Raw genomic sequence first — 19,622 nt, forward strand, 5'->3', positions numbered from 1 at the left:
AACAAGTAGTTCTAAAATCTGTCGCACTCTACCCCCCACCCCCGCCCGGCGCAACGTGTATACCCACACCGAGTCACTTGGGTCCTTCAGAGGCGCTACGGCGGGAAAGCTGCTTCAGATTCCCCGGCAAGGCCAGCCCTTCCCCGCCCCGACACGGGAACTCCCACGTTTTCTTAGCGCCCTGCACAGCTGCTTCTTAGCTCCCTGACTCGATTCTCCCAAGTGGGACGCTGGGCCCCAAGCGTCCTGGAGGGGGGCTAGGGGCCACGCCTGGGCACCGCCCCCGCCCCGAGCTGCCCCTGCACGGGGTCTGCGGGGAGCCCGCGCCGGCGTCCACTCCCGCGGCCCAGGCCAGGGTGGGCGGGCGTCCTGCGTACCCGGGACCCCCGAGGCCGCGAGGGCCGGCGGGGGCGCGCGGAAGGCCGCGGGCCGCGGACGTGCGGTCCTTCGGGCTGCAGGGGGCGCTGTGCGCACCCTCGTGCCCGGCCGCGAGCGCAGCTCTTGTTTAAAGGGCCGACGGGGCACGTGGCTCGGACGCAGCTCGCGGCCGCCCGGCAGCAGCTCCGAGGCTGGGCGGCTCCGCTCCGCCTCCGTCGCCGCCTGCGCGCTGCGCCAGGCCCGCCAGACCAGGCCGAGGACAGCCGCCGAGTGAGGGACGCGAGCAGCTATGGCCGAAGCGGCGCCCGCCCGGGTAAGCGCCCCGGCCCGCGGACGCCCAGACGGCCTGGGGCCGCCGCCGCCGCCGTGAGGGTCCGCGCCCCGCAGTCGTGGAGCGGCCCCGCCGCGCGGCCTCCTGCCTCCGCCCAGGCTGGCGCCTGCCGCGTCCCGCCAGCGCGGTCCGCCCCGCCGCCCCGGGTCTGGCGTCCCGGCCGGGCTTTCGGGTCGACCGAGCGGGCGACCCAAATGGCAGGCTGGGCTGCGGGGCGCGGCGGGGCGGCCCCGACGTTGGGGGACAGGCCCTGCTTCCTAGCAGCACTTCGGATGACAGGCCTTGCCCTGAAGCCGGCTGGCTGTGTGTCCCGCCTGCGCCCCCACCCCCGGCCATTGTCTGGTCGGAGGCACGCAGGGACGACTGTCGCCCAGCCCCACGCGGTTCAGACAGCGCGAGTGTGAGGCTCAGGGAAGGGACTGGCCCAGGGTCACTCACCGAGTCAGACTGGAGCCCGACGTCTAGGCGAGAACTTCGGGATTACACTCTCATGGAGGCACCCGGTGTTCTACATTTACCGAAGAGAAAGGTGTCGAATGCTGTTTACGAGAGGGACTGCAGGTAGATTTTTTCTCAGATTGGCATGTTGGATTAGATTATTTGGATTATTTTAGAACCTTGGCCGGTAATGCGCAGTATGCCCAATTCTGAGAAAAGAATCTTTTGGCTGGTTTTGATACACCAGAAAATCCCTTGCAAACAGAGCTCAGTAAATGGTTTCTACCATTATTAATACCTCTTAGTGCAGTTTTTGAAACCTTGATTTTTGTGGCTCCTTTGAAAGGAGGAACTTCCACTCCGACTCCTTTAATTAATGAATTTGGTGTGTGCTTCCCTTAGGATTCCCTGAGTGCAAGGGAGAGAAAGGGGGTGGGAATACTGGGGTTTGTGGCCCTGTCCCCTGGGGAATACGCCCCCAGGGCATTTCTGGAACTTCATTGGTGACATCACCAGCTCCCACCTAGCCCTGGGCCAGTCCCTCAGAACTTTTTCTGACCATTTCTTTCCGTTTCCTCCTTTCCTTTTGTCATCATACAGTGCCTGAGATTGCCGAGAAACTTTACAAACAGGAATGATTTGCCCCCAACTCTGCTTCTATACAGAATTTTTCTCCTGGAGAAGGAAGAACCACATAATTTTTTCTGCATTCCCCCATGGTCCCTTTACAAAGGCAGGTGGCCAGTAGTTGTTACTGAATGAATGTTGTTTAATTGTGGGGTCATTCATTCATTCATTCAGCACTCTTTTAGGAGCTGCGAATACAATGGTGAATCACACACACCCTCAGGGAACTTACGTTAGGGGGGGGGACAAATCAGAACCCAGGCAGATGCATACCTATTTTCTTTTTAATATTTTATTTATTTATTTGAGAAAGACAGAAATAGCAAGAGAGAGCACAAGCAGAAAGGAGAGGGAGAAGCAGACTCCCAGCTGAGTAGGGAGTCTCACACGGGCCTTGATCCCTGGACTCGGACCATGACCTGAGCCGCAGGCTGAAGCTTAACCAGCTGAGACACCCAGGCGCCCCCAAAAGGCTTTTAGCACCAGGTCCTGGGACTGGGCTGTTGTACACGCTCCGGCCCGTGCGTCGGCACTGGGCTGAGTCGAGGCACTCTGGAAGCTCTTTCCAAGGTGCCGAAGGACAGTGGAATGAAAAAGGTGGAGGAAAAAAGCCCAGGGGGATCCGTTTCTTGCCACGTCCCTGAGCCAAAACCATCAACAGCAGCATCGTCCGCATCCTTACTGTTACCGTCTCAGCTGAATCCACGTGGGGCTTGCGTGCGTTGAGTTTGTACCACGTGCTAGACACTGGGCTAAGTGCTTTCAACAAAGACTGGGTCATTCATTCTCACGATCATCTCCTGTGAGTACCGTTTTCTAGATGTGGAAGTGAAGTTGAAAGCTGTGTGGGAAGACGGTGCCCAGAGTCAGCCAGCGTGGGAGCGGCGGGCTTGCTGCCTGGACCCGGGCTCTCTGGCCGCAGAGCTCATGTTCTCTGCGCTGCCAGGCCTGTCCCTTCGTCTGCAGAGGAGGAGGAGGAGACTAAGGTCCAAGATGGAAGCCCCCTGAGAGCCGCAGATGCTTTTGTCTTTGGCCGTGTGTTTCCTCCCGTTTTCCACTTGCTAACGCCTTGGTCCAGCCAGTGTTTCCTGCCTTCACTGATGTCCCTGCCCACCTCCGACACCTGCCTGACTGGCCCTTAGGATCCCAGCTGGGGCCTTCCCAGGTCAGGCGTCATCGTGAGGCTTTTTGAAGTACACAGTTAGATGGGGTCATTCAGAGACCATCTCCCCTTTCTCTTCTTGTGGCCAGGCTCCAGAGAGGGACAAGCAGACAGAGGACGAAAGCCCTTCGACACCTCCTCTGTCACCCCCACCAGCTGTGGAGAAGAACTCTTACCTGTACTCCACGGAGATCACACTGTGGACGGTGGTGGCCGCCATCCAGGCCTTGGAGAAGAAGGTGGACTCCTGCCTGGCCCGCTTGCTGACTCTGGAGGGGCGGGCGGGGACGGCCGAGAAGAAGCTGGCGGACTGCGAGAAGAAGGCTGTGGAGTTCGGGAACCAGCTGGAGGGCAAGTGGGCCGTGCTGGGGACCCTGCTGCAGGAGTACGGGCTGCTGCAGAGGCGGCTGGAGAACATGGAGAACCTGCTGAGGAACCGAAATTTCTGGATCCTGCGCCTGCCCCCGGGCAGCAAGGGGGAGGCCCCCAAGGTATCCCTCGGGCCCCTGGGGTGGGACAGCCCGAGGGACCGTGCCGTAAGTGTGTGGGTGAGCATGCGTGACCCCTGTGGTTCCAGGTGCCCGTGACCTTTGATGACGTGGCCGTGTATTTCTCTGAGCCAGAGTGGGGCAAGCTGGACGAGTGGCAGAAGGAGCTCTACAAGCACGTGATGCGGGGCAACTATGAGATGCTGATGTCCCTGGGTAAGGCTGCGGAGGTGGCGATCTGGGTCTGTGTCCGCAAATCGGCCTCCAGCGGTCTGCGTCTTTGCATTGACTTCTGTTCTCCGTGTGTCTCCAGCTCTGCGGGCAGGTGCGGGGGCAGGTGTCCAGGCCTGACTTAGCTCTCCTTCCATTCCGTGTACAGATTATGCCATCTCCAAACCAGACATCCTGACCCGGATGGAGAGGGGAGAGGAGCCTTGTGCTGGAGGCCCGTGGGGCCAGGAGGAGGGAAGTAGGAGGGAGGCGGCCCAGCCAAGGAGGCCAAGCCCTGGTGAGTGGGGCAAGACGGGGGAGTGAGTGGACCACACTGTTCTCCTGGGCTTTCAGACGAGCCGTGAGCCCAGGAAGGGGCACAGGCCCTGAACCCAAAGTGGGGCCCACTCTGTCCTAGGCCAGCCGAGTCAGGGGCGGGGGCGGAGCTTAGAGCCGCCGGGTTTCGGCTTCTGAACGGGGCGGCCAGCGGTTCTGGCGTTGTGTGGTTGTCGTGAGGACTCCGGGACCGGCAGCCCTCTGGCTTGTACTTGCTGAGCGCTGTGTAAGCGGGGACTTAGGGCCGCCAGTGACCCCGCGAGCAGCCGCAGCTCTCCTGCTGCCCCTCTAGCTCGCCCCCTCCTCCTCTGCTGCTCGACGTGAGCCTGCAGGGGTAAGGCCCGTCACCTACGGCTTCCCTGTGTGGACGCGGCCCTCCCAGGGGGCGTCCAGGGCCGACTTGGTCCCCACAGCTGGTGTGGTAAGGGACGGTGCGGTTCCCAAGTTGACTCTGATATCAGAGTCTTCTGGGAATCTTTTTAAAAGGTTAAATTTTAAAAAATAAATGGAGGTAGGAAGGAGTGCCAGACCTCTTCGTGAGCATCACCCGTGTTGGGCGGCGACCGGGCGTTGGCTTCCCCGTCTCTTCCCGCTCTGTGAGCGGAACTGACCTACCAGTGTCGGAAGCAGCGGATGAACACCTGCCCCTCGTCCCGGTGCTCTTTTCCCCAAGTGTCTCGAAACTGTTTGCTATAGGTGGCGGGTCCTGATGCGGGGACACCGAAGTCCACCTGTTGCTTTCGATTTATAAAAAGCCCCCCTCCCGCCCCAAATTTAACAGCCTTGTTGAGATGAAGTTAGCATCCCAGGCAGTTCCCGGATTAGAGTATACAGCTCGGTGTTTTCACCCTTTTTCACAGCTGTGTACCCTCGCCACAGCTGGAACTTTCCTTGCCCGCCAAAGAGAAGCCTGTCCCCGTGGTTTTGACTTCCTTTTTCCCTCCTGCTGCTCCCCAGCCCAAGGCAACTACTCATCTGCCCTCTTGTGTCTTAGATTCGCCTGTTCTGGACATTTCACGTGAATGGAGTCCTACTGTGTGCGACCTTTCGTGTCTGCCATCTGTCACTGGGCGCGTGCTCCGGACTTCCCCACCTTGTGGCCTGCGGCACTGCCTCCCTGGGCACACACATTGCTGCCTTCTGTCGCTCGGCACCTCAGTTCATGCCCATCCTCCCCTCCCCCTCTTGAATATTATTTACTTGTTGACATTCTAATGTCATTTATCTTCTTTTTTTTTTTTAAGGTTTTATTTATTTGTCAGAGAGCGAGCAAGCGAGCACAAGCAGGGGGAGCAGCAGGCAGAGGGCCAAGCAGAGTCCCCACCATGCAGAGAGCGTGATGTGATGCGGGGCTCGATCCCAGGACCCCGAGATCATGACCTGAGCTGAAGGCAGAGGCTTAACCCATTGAGCCACCCAGGCGCGCCATAAAGTCATTTATCATTTCAAATGCCATCATTTCCCGTATTCTGGATTTGGTGTCATTTATTGTTTTTCTCTTTCTTGCATTTCCTATAAACTGGTAAATCAGGAGGCTTCTTTGGGTTCAACCTCACGGGCCACATGGCTTCAGAGGTGGTGGCGTGTACTCCCTGCCAGGCCCACGGCACGAGGCACTGAGGCTCCATCCTCGTGCCTTCTGGTGATCCTGGGCTCTGTCTTCTGTTACAAAGCTCCCCATCACCTTCTCATCTGGTGATTTTACCGGTCATTGAACATTGTTCCCCAGATTTGTTACTCCATTAGGGTTGCAAAATGGTGAGAGTCTGTCATACTTAGGCACTGCATCGGTGAAATTCTTTTACAAACAGTACTTTCCTTAATCAACTCTTAGTTACCCTGAAATAGAGTCTGTACAGAAGAGGCAGGATAGAAGCTTAATTCTTTTTCTTTATAAGTTTTCACAGTGAAGTTACTCCCTTAGGAGCCTTTAAAGGTGACCAGTACTTGGGATTTTTTTTTTCTGACTTTTTTTTTTTTTTAAAGATTTTATTTATTTATTTGACAGAAAGAGAGCTCACAGGCAGGCAGGGAGGCAGGCAGAGAGAGGAGGAAGCAGGCTCTCCACAGAGCAGAGAGCCCGATGCGGGGCCCGATCCCAGGACGCCGGGATCATGACCTGAGCTGAAGGCAGAGGCTTTAACCCACTGAGCCACCCAGGCACCCCTTTTTTGACTTTTTTTTAATGACTTCAGAGACTTTTAAATATTTTATATATACCAATCGTTTGCAGCCATTATTTTTTGTGCTTAAATTGTCCCATCTTTTTTTTTTTTTTTTTAATTGTCCCATCTTTAGCTCATGGGAACCCTTTTAAGTTGGCCCTGAGGTCATTTTGATGTGACTTCAGTGGCTTTCAGATACCATAAGATGTTCTAGAATCATCTAATGTATTTCCTGCCTCAGATCTGGAATACAAATTTCTCCAAGGAGTATTGATTCAGTGGCAAATGATATTTGGATACCTCAATATGAGTGCTAGTGATTGCTAATTTTTGGCATTACTTTAGGCCTTTTCAGAAAAAATTTTTTTTTTTTTTTAGAAAATAATGTATTTTGGGGGGCACCTGGGTGGCTCAGTGGGTTAAAGCCTCTGCCTTCAGCTCAGGTCATGATCCCAGGGTCCTGGGATCGAGCCCTGCATCGGGCTCTCTGCTCAGCGGGGAACCTGCTTCCCTTTCTCTCTCTCTGCCTGCCTTTCTGCCTACTTAAAAAAAAAAGAAAAAAATGTATTTTTTTTTTAAAGATTTTATTTATTTATTTGACAGACAGAGATCACAAGTAGGCAGAGAGGCAGGCAGAGAAGAGAGGAGGAAGCAGGCTCCCCGCAGAGCAGAGAGCCAGATGTAGGGCTCGATCCCAGGAGTCTGGGATCATGACCTGAGCCAAAGGCAGAGGCTTTAACCCACTGAGCCACCCAGGCGCCCCAAAATATGTATTTTTTTTAAAGATTTTATTTATTTATTTGACAGATAGAGATCAGAAGTAGGCAGAGAGGCAGGCAGAGAGAGGGGGATGGGAAGCAGGCTCCCCGCCGAGCAGAGAGCCTGACTCGGGACTCCATCCCAGGACCCTGGGATCATGACCTGAGCCGAAAACAGAGGCTTTAACCCACTGAGCCACCCAGGTGCCCCTAGAAAATATGTATTTTGGGGGTGCCAGGGTGGCTCAGTGGGTTAAGTCTCTGCCTTCGACTAGGGTCATGATCTCAGGGTCCTGGAATCGAGCCCTGCGTCGGGCTCTCTGCTCAGCAGGGAGCCTGCTTCCTCCTCTCTCTGACTGCTTCGCTGCCTACTTGTGATCTCTCTCTCTGTCAAGTGGATAAATAAAGTCTTTTAAAAAGTATTTTTGGAAAGGAAAATATCATGAGTTCATAGTGATATTTCTCATTCAAATGTAATGTTCTTGATCTTATACTTGAATATCACTTTTATTTTACATAGAAATCTTAAACAATTAGACTTTCGATTGAAGGCTGAAATTTTTCTGCAGCTCTTTTTGTCCTCTGAACATATTCCATTCAGGACTTATAGACAGAGTAATGCCTTTTATTTTTATTTTATTTTATTTTTTTAAAGATTTTATTTATTCATTTGACAGAGACAGTGAGAGAAGGAACACAAACAGGGGGCATGGGAGAGGGAGAAGCAGTCTTTCTGATGAGCAGGGACCCCAATGCAGGGCTCAATCCCAGGACCCTGGGACAGTGACCTGAGCCAGAGGCAGACGCCTAACTGAGCCACCCAGGTGCCCCAAAGTAATGCCTTTTAAAGTCACTTGAAATAATTATTTTCTCTATGGGGGTTATGTCACCAACTTGATACACAGTTAAGTTCATTTGTTTCTATTTATTTTTAGATTATTTATTTATTTTAAAAAGATTTAAAAAAATTTTTTTAAAGATTTTATTTATTTGACAGAGAGAGACATAGGAAGGAGGGAGCACAAGCAGAGGGAGAGAAAGAGGGAGAAGCAGGCCTCCCGCTGAGCAGAGAGACCAGTGTGGGGCTTATCCCAGGACCTTGGGATCATGACCCCAGCTGAAGGCAGAGGATTAACTGACTGAGCCACACAGGTGGCCCTATTTTTAGGTGTTTAGAAATGGCTCTTTTTACCTTTTCATTTAATGTTTTGAATACATAAGGCATGTTATGTTTGCAAAGTCAGAATGGTTTAAAAGGATGCATTCAGGAAAGTCTTATTTCCATTCTTATTCCCTTGTCCCTATAGATAATCATTTTTTAAAAAAAGATTTTATTTATTTATTTGACAGAGAGTGAGAGAGCACAGTGCAGGGGGAGACAGTGCAGGGGGAGAGGGAGAAACAGGCTCCCTGATAAGCAAGGAGCCCTATGTGGGGCTCGATCCCAGGACTCCAGGATCATGACCTGAGCCGAAGGCAGATGCCCAACTGATTGAACCCCCCAAGCGCCTCTCTTCTAAGAGTTTTGTGTTTTAGCTCTTATATTTAGATCTTTGATTCATTTGAGTTAGTTTTTATATATGGAGTTAGATAAAAATCCAACTTTTATTCTTTTGCATGTGGATATGCAGTTTTCCCAGCACCATTTGTTGAAAAGACTGTCCTTTCCCCATTGAGTGGTCTTGGGATGCTTCTAAAATGTCACTTGACTAGGCATGTGAAGGTTTATGACTTAGTTCTGTTTATTTATTCTGTCGATGCTAGTACTACCACACTGTTTTGATCACAGTGTCTTTGTAAGTTTTGAAATTAGGAAGTCCTTCCACTTTGTTCTTCCTCCTTAATATTATTTTCACTCTTTGGGGTCCCTTGAGATTCCATATGAATTTTAGGATGGGTTTTTTCTCTTTCTGTAAAAAATGCCATTGAGACTTTGATAGAGATTGCATCGAATCTGTAGGTCACTTTGGTAGTTAATATAAACAATATTAAGCCTTCCAACCCATGAACATGGTATGTTTCCATTTACTTATTATGCCTTTAATTTCTTTCTGCAGTGTTTTGTAGTTTTCATTGTAAAGGTCTTTCACCTCCTTGGTTAAATAGTTCCTTTTTTTTTTTTTTTAAGATTTTATTTATTTATTTGGCAGAATAACAGAGATCACAAGTAGTCAGAGCGGCAGGCAGAAAGAGGGGGGCAGCAGGCTCCCTGCTGAACAGAGAGCCCGAAGCGGGGCTTGATCCCAGGACCCTGAGATCATGACCTGAGCCAAAGGCAGAGGCTTAACCCACTGAGGCACCCGGGGTGCCCCAGTTAAATAATTCCTGAGGCTTTCATTCTTTCTGATACTATTATAAGTGGAGTTGTTTCTCTAATTTTCTTTTCAAATTGCTTGTTATTAGTGTATAGAAATACTGATTTTTGTACATTGACTTTTGTCCTGCTACTTTGTTGAATTAACTTGCTAGTCCCTACAGTTCTTTGTGGAATCTTTAGGGTTTTCTGCATATTTCATCTTTTTTTTTTTTTTAAAGATTTTATTTATTTATTTGACAGAGAGAAATCACAAGTAGGCAGAGAGGCAGGCAGAGAGAGAGGAGGAAGCAGGCTCCCTGCTGAGCAGAAAGCCCGACGCGGGGCTCGAACCCAGGACCTGGGATCATGACCCGAGCCGAAGGCAGCGGCTTAACCCACTGAGCCACCCAGGCGCCCCTGCATATTTCATCTTTGAAGAGATCATTTTATTTCTTCCTTTCCAATTTGGATGTTATTTATTTCTGTTTCTTGTTAACTTGCTCTGGCCCGGGCTTCCAGTCCTTTGTTGAATGGGTGGTAAAAGTGGACATTTTGCCTTGTTCCTGATCTTAGGGGAAAAGCTTTCATTCTTTGACCATTGAATGTGCTGTTCACTGTTGGTTTTTCATATATGGCTTTTATTATGTTGAGATAGTTTCTGTGTCTGTTTTTTTTTTTTTCTTTTTTTAAAGATTTTATTTATTTATTTGACAGAGAGAGATCACAAGCAGGCAGAGAGGCAGGCAGAGAGAGAGGAGGAAGCAGGCTCCCTGCTGAGTAGAAAGCCCGATACGGGGCTCGATCCCAGGACCCTGAGATCATGACCTGAGCCAAAGGCAGCGGCTTAACCCACTGAGCCACCCAGGCGCCCCTGTGTCTGGTCTTTTGAATGGTTTTATCATGGAAGGGTGTTGAATTTTGTCAGATGATTTTTCTGCATTAACTGAGATGTTTTCCCTGTTTTCGTGAGGTGTTTTCCCTTCATTCTGTTAATATGGTGTGTTCTGTTGGTTTTGTTTCATATGCTGAACTAACATTGCATTCCAGGAATACACTCTACTTGGTCATGGTGTTTAATCCTTTTTTCCCCCCCAAGATTTCATTTATTTATTTGAGAGAGAGAGATCATGAGGGGGTGGGGTGGCAGAGGGAGAGGGAGAAGCAGACCCCCCATTGAGCAGGGAGCCCAATGCAGGGCTCGATCTCAGGACCCTGGGATCATGACTTGAGCTGAAGGCAGATGCTTAAATGACTGAGCCCCTCGGCACCCCGGCAACAGTTGTTTATTTGGTTGTTTTTTTTTTAGATTTTATTTATTTGAGAGAGAGAGAGAGCACAAGATGGGGGAGGGTCAGAGGGAGAAGCAGACTCCCTGCTGATTGGGGAGGCTGATGTGGGACTCGATTCTGGGGCTCCCAACTGACTGAGCCATCCAGGTGCCCCAACAGTGTTGTTTTTTTTTTAAGATTTTATTTACTGATTTGACAGAGAGAGAGAGTGTGCAAGCATAGCAGGGGAGGGAGAAGCAGGCTCCCTACTGAACAGGGAGCCCGATGCAGGGCTCGATCTCAGGACCCTGGGATCATGACCTGAGCTGAAGACCCATGCTTAACGACTGAGCCACCCAGGCGCCCCATTAGCAGTGTATTTTTCATGATACCTCTCTTACATGAGGGGGGGTGAGTATCCTTTTATTTATGGGCCATTTAAATTTCTTACTCTGTGAACTCTGTGTTCATCTCTTTTGACCTAGAACCTTTTTTTTTTTTTTTAAAGATTTTATTTATTTATTTGACACACAGAGAAATCACAAGCAGGCAGAGAGAGAGGGGAGAAGCAGGCTCCCTGCAGAGCAGAGAGCCCGATGCGGGACTCAATCCCAGGACCCTGAGATCATGACCTGAGCTGAAGGCAGAGGCTTAACCCACTGAGCCACCCAGGCGCCCCAACCTAGAACCTTTTTTAAAATGCGATTAATGGGCGCCCAGGTGGCTCGTTCGCATCTGACTTTGGCCTGGGTCATCATCAGGGTCCTGGGATTGAGTCCCGTGTCAGGCTCCGTGCTCAGCAGGGAGTCTGCTTCTCTCTGCCTCTCTCCCCTCTGTCTCTCCCTCTCCCCACTCATGTTCGAGCTTGTGCTCTCTCTCTCTCTCTCTCCGATATATTAAATCTTTAAAAAAAGCAAAACTGCAGGGGCACCTGTGTAACTTAGTTGGTTAAGCATCTGCTTTTGGCTCGAATCATGATCCTAGTACCTCAGGATCAAGCCCCATGTCAGACTCCCTGCTCAGTGGGGAACCTGCTTCTCCTTCTGTCTGCCCCTCCCCTTGCTTGTGTGTGCATGCACTCACTGTCTCTGTCTCTCAAGTAAAATCTTTAAAAATAAATACAATAAAATGTTTTTCAAGAAATGCGTAATTCCTAGGCCTACCCAGAACCACCGATGAGAATCTTGGGGTGCTTCCAGGGGGATCCCTATATGTCAGGGTGGTATAGGACTTGGGCCCGGAAGCCACTGTTGTGTTGTTCTGAGCCGGGACGCCCTAAGCCACACGACTTGTCTGGTGCGCTCAGACGTCACTGTGCTGGATCTTTTCCTTCTCTTTTAGCCACGAGTGATCCGTGAAGTCCACTTAAATGTCCTAGCCTGTGTTGGACCCTATGCCCCCAGTCCTGGTGACTGCAGGCGGCCCTGCGGCACAGGCTCCTGCCACCGGGAGGGATCTCTGTGTTGTCCTTGGCGTCACTGAGTTGCATTTTCCAGGCGTCCCTCCACATCCAGAGCACATCCTCGGCCCCGTCAGCCCTGCCCGGGAAGAACCAAAAGAAGAGCAGGTCCCCAGGCACCGGCAAGACTCCGAGACGAGAGTGACCGTACCCGGAGCAAGCACAGGTGAGTGAGGGCCGCCGGGCCGCTGTGCAAAGAGCATCTTGACACACGACCAGACGGGCGCTACTGAGAAACGTGCTGAAGCGTGAGGGTGGGACAGATGACGGGCACCAGGCTTCGCTGAGCTGGATGGGCTTCCTGGGCAGGGGACCCTGCGACAGGCCTTAGAGGAGGAAGCGTAGATTTTAGCTGGGAATGAAGGGCATTTTTTGCAGGAAAAAATGGGCTGAGCAAAAGTGTGGGTTCCTGAGGCCTGCTAGGGGCCAGGCCTTCTGGCTGGGCTGGAGTGAGGAGAAGGGCACATGAAGGCAGGTACCGGGCCTCCTCTGGCTTCCTGCGATGGTCCCGTTAACCGGGAGGTCTGTGTTCTGGGCCTAGCGCGGTGCTGGCACGTGCATTCATTCCTCAGCAAATGTCCTCTCTCTGGAGGCCTGTGGGGGACTCTCTGGCTTCCGTCCCCCCTTCCAGTGCTCTCTGTCTGCTCGTGTGTGAAGGAAGTTCCTGTCCGTCCTTTCACAAAATAGAGCACAACTCAGAGGGCATTTAGCCTCACACATTTACTCCAGAGTCTTGCTGTCTGCCTGCAGCGTGGCTTTGCTAGCTTGCCTTCTCCTGCCCTCTTCCTCCTCTTCCTCCTCCTCCCTCCTCGTTCCCACAGGCCTGACTTTCAGTCTGGGTTGCTTTCCCTCCAGTGACTATGAGCTCCCTGGGGTGGAGGGGGGTGACCCTCTCTCTCTCCCTGTGCCCTCCTGCCCAGCCAGTGTGTAAGCAGAGAGGACCTTCTCTTTGTCCCTGCTCCCCTGCAGACCTGACGCCGGGCCCCAGGGGCCTCCCCAAACCCTCTGTCCTTCGATGGTCCATGAGGGTGACAGAGTTGTCCGCGCTGGCCCAGATGGGAACCAGGGGCATAGCCGTCACGGCTTTCCTCTCCCCTCCGAAGCAGAGGCCATGAAGCGGGCAGTCCTCTGGACAGAGCAGGCATTCGAGCATATCCGGGGTCTGCTTGGAGCCTCTGCCGTCCTGCACGAGCCCAGTGTCAGGAAGGGCCCTCACAGTGTCTCTCGCACAGGGCCTCCAGCCGTGGTTAAACAGGAGCAAGAATTTTCAGGTGGGGAGTCTCCAGCATCCCCTCCCAGGGAGAGGCTGCCCGGCATGGGGCCAGGTGAGTGACAGGAGGGGCCCTTGGCTGTGGGGTGGGCCCTGGGAGGGTGCTTCTTCCTAGGGGTCCCTGCCTCATTCCCAGGTCCTGTTGCCCTGCGGCTCTTCGTGACCCCGACCGTCTAGGTCCTGGTCTTCCCCCATCATGTCTGGCCCGGTGGGAAGGTGCTGCTCGAACACAGGCTGCGCGCACCAGGTTTGGGGTCTGGTGACAGAAGGGCCTCTCGGCAACCCTGTGAATGGTCCCAACGCACAATCTCCGATGTCTCACAGTTTGTATGCAGTGGTCTACGATTTAAATTCAGGTCCTCCGCCTAGAGGCCACAAAACCGGGCTCACACCCTGATGAGCAGGAAAAGATGTAGCAATCATCGCCCATTCCAGCTTTGGGGTGGTTTTCTGCCCTGAGAGAAAGGGATCCAGTTCTTACCTGGTCCCATCCTGCTCTGATGGGAGGCAGAGGTGAGATGTGGGCCCGCCTTGGGGCTGTGGCATGGTGGGCGTCCAAGCTGGAGATGGGCTTCAGATGAAGAGGTCTTGGCCTTCACATGGAATAGGGCCGGAGACCCACACTAATCCCCAAGTTTAGGAATACCACAGTAGCCCCTTAAATGCAACACTTTAGATGCAAAGTTCAGATGCTTCTTAGAGACTCTTAACTGATTCTGTAGCTGTAGGACCAAATTACAAACGGCAGGGTCATGTCCAACATAGAAACCAAAGTTTTGTCCGGAGTTATTTGTGAGGGCTGCTGGGAAGCTGCACTTGAGCAAAGAACCCCGAGGTCTTGACATCAGGTGCTGGTCTAGAAGGTTTGGCAGTTAGCGGAGTCTCCTGGGGTGGGATTTAAATTCATGCTTCAACAAGAAGCGAACTCCCTCTTGCTCTGGACCTTGGAAATCGCTCGTAAGGGGCCAAAGGTTCCGTTCTAATAGGCAGAGGGTAAGGTTCACTGTCAGCCTTCGAACAGACCATGGGCTGCAGCAGCTGAGCTGCTGGGCTCAGGGGGAGGTCAGAGAAACCAGTCGGGGCTGATTCCAGAAAAGCCCAGAGGGGAACAGCAGTGAAGGATCTCGAAGAGTGCACGGTGTTCCAGGTAGGGCCTGTGGCTGGGATCTTCCTTCCCAGCACCAGGGCCCGTGTGTTGCCTCCAAGCCCCCACTCTCTCCTCTGTCCTGGCAGTTCCCAGCCTCAATCCCATCTCAGAGTCAAGTGCTGGCTCACTGAGGTCCAGCCAGGAAGCCGAGGTCCTTGTGCCTCCCACCTGTCACCGGAGAGCTGGTGCCAGACAGGGAGTGGATGCTCAGGTAGATTTGTTACGTGGATGAGCAGCTGGGAGTGTGGCTGAAACGCTGGCCTCCTCCAGGCCCGAGGCTCCTTACCTGCCCCAGTGGCCCCAGGGCTCACTGTCATTCACAGATGGGAACTAACGTCGTCAGAACTCCTGGGGATCGGTGCGGCCAATGTATCTCAGGGTGCAGGGTCTCCCCCACATCCTCCCACCTGTTTTGCTTTCACTCCGTCCGCCCTCTGACCCCTGGCGCCCTGGCTTCTGGTTTTGCGGCTTTGTTTCCTCTCTCCTGATGTCCGTAGCTTGGCCTCCAGGAATGGGCCTTGTGACAGCAAACAGCCAGTGGGGGGCTGCTCAGGCGACAGTGCCTGCTCCGTAGGGCCAAGGGAACAGGGTCCCTGGTGTGTGTGCTGTGAGCACTTGCAGGAGAAAGGGCTCCATGAAGACGGGAGCAGGGGGGTGCTGACCCGGCTAGGGCTGTGCTTGGAGCCCCGGGCTGGGTGGTGTGGCCTCCGTGGGCACCAGTGTGGCCCACTTGAAGTCAGTGGAGATTCCTTTCTCCAGGCGGTGGCAGCGTGGTCATCAAGACAGAAACCCAGTCCGAGGACGAGATGATACCCGAGCAGCTCTTCCTGGGCGAGTCCCACAGCCAGCCAGTGTGTAGGATGGCCAAGGGGCCCAGGAGCAGAACCGAGGGCCCTGGCCGGCTGCGTGCGGCAGGGGTGCCACGGGTGCGGCCGGCGGACCCGCGGGCCCCTGGAGCCGTTGGGGAGCCGCCCCGCATCCTCCCCCGCCGGCGAGAGCGGACCTTTCCCTGCCCTGACTGTGGGCAGAGTTTCCGCTTGAAGATTAACCTGACCATTCACCAGCGGACCCACGTGGAGGAGGAGCCCAGGGAGACTCCGGGGAGCTCGCCCCCTGGCTGGGGGGAGGCCCCCTCCACTCTGGAGCCGGGGGAGGTGGTGGTGCCCGGCCCAGTCATCCGCTGGCTCCCCGAGGAGCCCGGAGGCCGCCGCTCCCTGGCTGGCCGCTCCCTCCTGGCGCGGCGGCCAGCGGCCGGCAAGGTGTACCACTGCAGCGAGTGCCTGCGCTTCTTCCAGCAGCGGAAGAGTCTGCTGCTGCACCAGCGCCTGCACACGGGCACCAGCCAGGGCTGGCCGGCATGTCCCTACTGCGGCAAGGCCTTCCGCCGGCCCTCCGACCTCTTCCGCCACCAGCGCATCCACACGGGCGAGCGGCCCTACCAGTGCCCCCAGTGCGGCCGCGCCTTCAACCGGAACCACCACCTGGCGGTCCACATGCAGACTCACGCCCGAGGCCAGGCGGGCCCGCACTGCCCCACTTCCCCGGCCCTCCCCCGGAGCCCCCCGCGGCCCCAGCCCAGCCACAGCGAGGAGGGCTGAGCGGCCAGGAGCCTGCAGGGGTACCCTCCGGCTCTCCGGGGTCACCCCACAGCAGGACTCCTGTCCGCCTTCGGGCCTTTCCCCGGTGCCTGGCGCTGGTTCCTCGTTCTGGAATAGCTTTGGAGAGAGCTTTTTTCATTCAGATGGGAAGCAGTGGCCTTTTTGGTGACAGTGAGTGTATGACCAGAAGCCTCAAATTCCTGTTTCCTAAGTTCATCACTCTTTGCTGCCTTTTCTACATTCCTGACTTAGAAAGGATCCCTTCAGGCTTAGAGGATGCCAACTTTTGGTGAGAGACTGTGGCAGGTATCTGAGACCGGCACTGGAGATAGTGGCCCTTCCAGTAGCAGGCGACAGAGACACGGGGGGGCCTGCCGTTCGTAATGTACACAGAGGTCACAGCAGAGTGGACATTTTGAAGAGTAGGTGCTGGAAATTTGAGTTTTCCTACTGTGTTATTTTGAAACCTTTTTTCCCCTTCCTTATGGAGTTTTTCTAGTGTTTTTTTAAGGGTTACGTGTGGTTGCAAAGGGGACCAGGAGTCCTGAGGGGCAGGAATTATTCTGCTACCTCCTTGTGTGTAGGGATGGTGGAGGGGCTGTCCAGATCAGCCCAGGTATTGGTGGGGGCTTGGCTGCTGCTCTGACAGCGGGTGCCTTCCTGGGTGTGCTTCTTTGGCCCAGAGTGCTTCCCAGTATCCCAACATCCATGATTGATTTTGGTTATTAGTTGAGAGGGGAAACTGAGGCCCGGAGTGGCGGACCCTTCCCCCAAGGTCTCAGTATTATGGGTATGCACGCTCCATGGACTTAGTGGGTGGGGGAGATGCAGACCCAGCCCAGGAAGCTCCTCCTGGAGAGGAAGCTCCTGATGTGGGTGAGGCTGGGAAGCCAGGCTGGACTCCTGGGCTGCCACGCCCTGAGCTGTCCTGTTAAAGGAGCGGTGTGTTCCAAGAACTCGGGGCTGGTAGCAGAGATAGGCCAAGAGATGGGGATAGGTTTCTTTAACCACCTCCTGTGTCCTGTTCCTCACCTGTCAGAGGGGGTAATGACCCCGGTGCATCCTACCTCACCTTAGCGGTTTCAGGGTCACAAAAGATTAAGAGGCAGTGGGGCAGATAGGAAGCCTGGTTGTATCCTCTTTTCAAGTTCAGGGCCCCCCCTTCTCTTCCATGTTCTCCAGCTCTTTGTCCCTGTCAGAATCCCTCAGGAAAGACCTTTATTTTCTAGGGTGAGTGGAAGGTCTCGGGTGCAGAGCGAGGTGAGACTTTCCCATTGGGCTATATCGACAAGGAGCCCTTTGTATTTCAGTATAACAAATTCTTACCAAAGCATGAGGTTCGGACCGTAGGAGTTCGGGCAATAGCGTCAGGCCTCCTGGAGAAGTCTTGGTGGCAGCTAGCATCTGTGCCTCTTCGGTCACACCACTTTGGGTGCTGCCTAGAGAGCAACCCTTGGTTTGGGCGATTTGAAACTGGAGTACTGCGTCCTCAGCTATTTTGATTGTTGTCTTATTGGCCTTGGCACTGTGGGAAGTGGCCAGCATTCAGACCTACTTCCAGGCATCTGGTCCCTGGCTGTGCCACTTCTTCTTGTCCCTCTGACCCTGTCCCCTCTCCCAAAGTCCTGAACAGAGTTGGGGGCAGTTGGGAACGTTGCCATCATCTCTGGGGCAAGAGTGAGTATGCAAGCCGGTGAGAGCCCAGCCAAGCTCCCCTGGGCTTGGGAGGAAGGGCTTCCACCCTCCCCAGCTCTGCATTCTGCTCGTTTCCTCTGGCATCCCCAATCCTCACCAGGGGCACCACAAGTCAGGGCTGGGCTGTCACCAAGTGTTCAGACAGGTTATGGTGCAAATGGAGCTGCTCTGAGCCTTCCTCTTCCCTGTAAGAGCTAGTCTCCGGTGTTCCCTGGGGATGCCTCAAGGGTTGAAAGTCCTAGACCTTTCTAAGGCTAAATGTCCTGTGTAAACACGGGTACTCTAGCAATAGTACAAAACAGGGGTGATCGCTGGACACAGGCCCTCTCATTTCTAACAAAGCACTCAGGGTGCTGGTTCCTGGCTGGGCCTTGTGAGCTTGCCTGGCACTCGATAGGTTTTCAGAGAACATTCTTCACACCAAAAGGAGCCGATGCATGCAGCGTGGTGCGGGAGCAGAGTGGTGCTCCAGAAGCTGGCAGCTAGAAACCCGTTTGGCCTTGACTGGCTCCTAGCTCTGTGTCTTGGCTTCTTTGTTTGGAAACGAGGAGGGGGTGGGGTCCTGGTGCTAAAGGCCCTTAGGAACTGTGAGGGTAGCGGCCCTTTGCCTTCATCGGTGCTCAATAAATACGTTGAATTGAGTGAGTGCGCATGGTCCGTTGCTTGCGCTCCGGGAGTCAGCCCTTCCGGCCAGTCTGACCTCCAGGCTGGCCCCACTTGCCCCGCACAGGCCAGGGGCCCCCAGGCTGTAACCGCGCGCAGGAGCTACCCCCGCGCCACGCCCCATCAGCCGCTAGCCCCGCCCACCCTGGGAGTCCCCTGCGGGGGCGGGGCCTCTTCCAGGCCTCGGGGGTGCGTGCTGGGGCGGAGCTTCCAGGATTGGCCAATGAGGAGCGGGCTCCGGGATGCGGGGCGGGTCCCACTCGGGGCAGGGCTGCCGCCTGCTGGGGCTACCGCGACGCCGCCGCCGCGCTGCGCTCGCGAGCTCCTCGAGCCCGGCCCGCGCACGGGTTAGCGCGGTTGTCTCGGAGGATGTCTTGGAATTGGGGAGGCGCAGCCTTCGTGGAGGGGTGATGACCACCGCGACGCTCGAGGATGCCGCTGTGTGAGGTCAACGATAAAGGACCTTCTCTCTTGGCCGCAGTTTGCCGGTGTGCGGACTTAGCCGCCAGATTTCCGAGGTTCCCGTCTGTGGGGGGGGGGGGGCAGCATGGACCGCGGACGTCCTCACTCCAGAGACCCTCCCCGGCTTTCCTCTCTTGGGCCTGCCCTTCAGCCCATCCGCCCCGCCCCCAGCACTGACCCCTTAGGAAGACCATCACCCCAATGTCACCCCCTTTTCCGTGCTGAGACCTGTTGCTGTCATCTTGGGAGGTTACTTTCCTCCCCAACCTAGGCCCTTGCCTTCCTCCTGTGGAGCTGTCTTCCACCCGACTGTGAGGATCCCCTAAACTCTTCCAGGCCCGAACTCTGATTGCAGTCATGATGCGTTTGAGGGCCTGCTTGCTCTTTTCCGCAATTCGCCAAGAAGTCCTTCCTGCTGCTGCTGGGAGGGGCTCTGGGTTAGAGAGGACTTTCGGTTACGTGTGCTTCAGGCTCAGACTGGACTTCGTCTGTCCCTAGCCTATGTGACAAGAACTGTCAGGACGAGATTTTCCCTTCTCTCGGAAGGTAGAGCTGTCATCTCCTGGTAGGAAATAGCTCTGAAATGGTTTTAGGTCCACTCCTCAGTGCCAGATCTGTGACAGCGCATTACAGGACTGGAAGTTGTTCATCCTTAATCTGTGCAGACCAGATCTTCGTCCTCCAGGCTACACCTTGCACTGATCAGAGGCCAGACTCAGAGATGGAACAATGGCACAGTGAGAGAAAGAAGGAAGGGACAAGTGTCTGATGATTCGTACCTAGCAGGTGTCGAACATTTTGCAAAGCACTTTCTGGAGGAGGTTTCAGAGGAGTCTCAGTTGCCAGAATTGGGCTAATCAGTCTTTGGTTC

At 54.3% G+C, this 19,622-nt stretch overlaps 1 protein-coding gene across 3 annotated transcripts; it reads left to right on the plus strand.

Annotated features, from left to right (window-relative positions):
• The first annotated feature begins 544 nt into the window (after nucleotides 1-544).
• On the plus strand, nucleotides 545-18,267 carry ZNF783 (zinc finger protein 783). Of its 3 annotated transcripts, none has more exons than XM_047695368.1 (7): nucleotides 545-691; nucleotides 3,026-3,427; nucleotides 3,514-3,640; nucleotides 3,804-3,932; nucleotides 11,954-12,082; nucleotides 13,149-13,241; nucleotides 15,093-18,267. In XM_047695368.1, exons 1-7 carry the CDS (start codon nucleotides 668-670, stop codon nucleotides 15,929-15,931), a joined length of 1,743 nt encoding a protein of 580 aa, XP_047551324.1. In that variant the 5' UTR covers nucleotides 545-667; the 3' UTR covers nucleotides 15,932-18,267. The 3 variants fall into 3 exon arrangements, with proteins under 3 accessions (XP_047551324.1, XP_047551326.1, XP_047551323.1); XM_047695367.1 differs by lacking the exon at nucleotides 545-691 and adding an exon at nucleotides 736-1,238; XM_047695370.1 differs by lacking the exon at nucleotides 13,149-13,241.
• Nucleotides 18,268-19,622: the final 1,355 nt, after the last annotated feature.

The sequence above is a fragment of the Lutra lutra genome, chromosome 11, assembly GCF_902655055.1.
Source record: "Lutra lutra chromosome 11, mLutLut1.2, whole genome shotgun sequence".
NCBI lineage: Eukaryota > Metazoa > Chordata > Mammalia > Carnivora > Mustelidae > Lutra > Lutra lutra.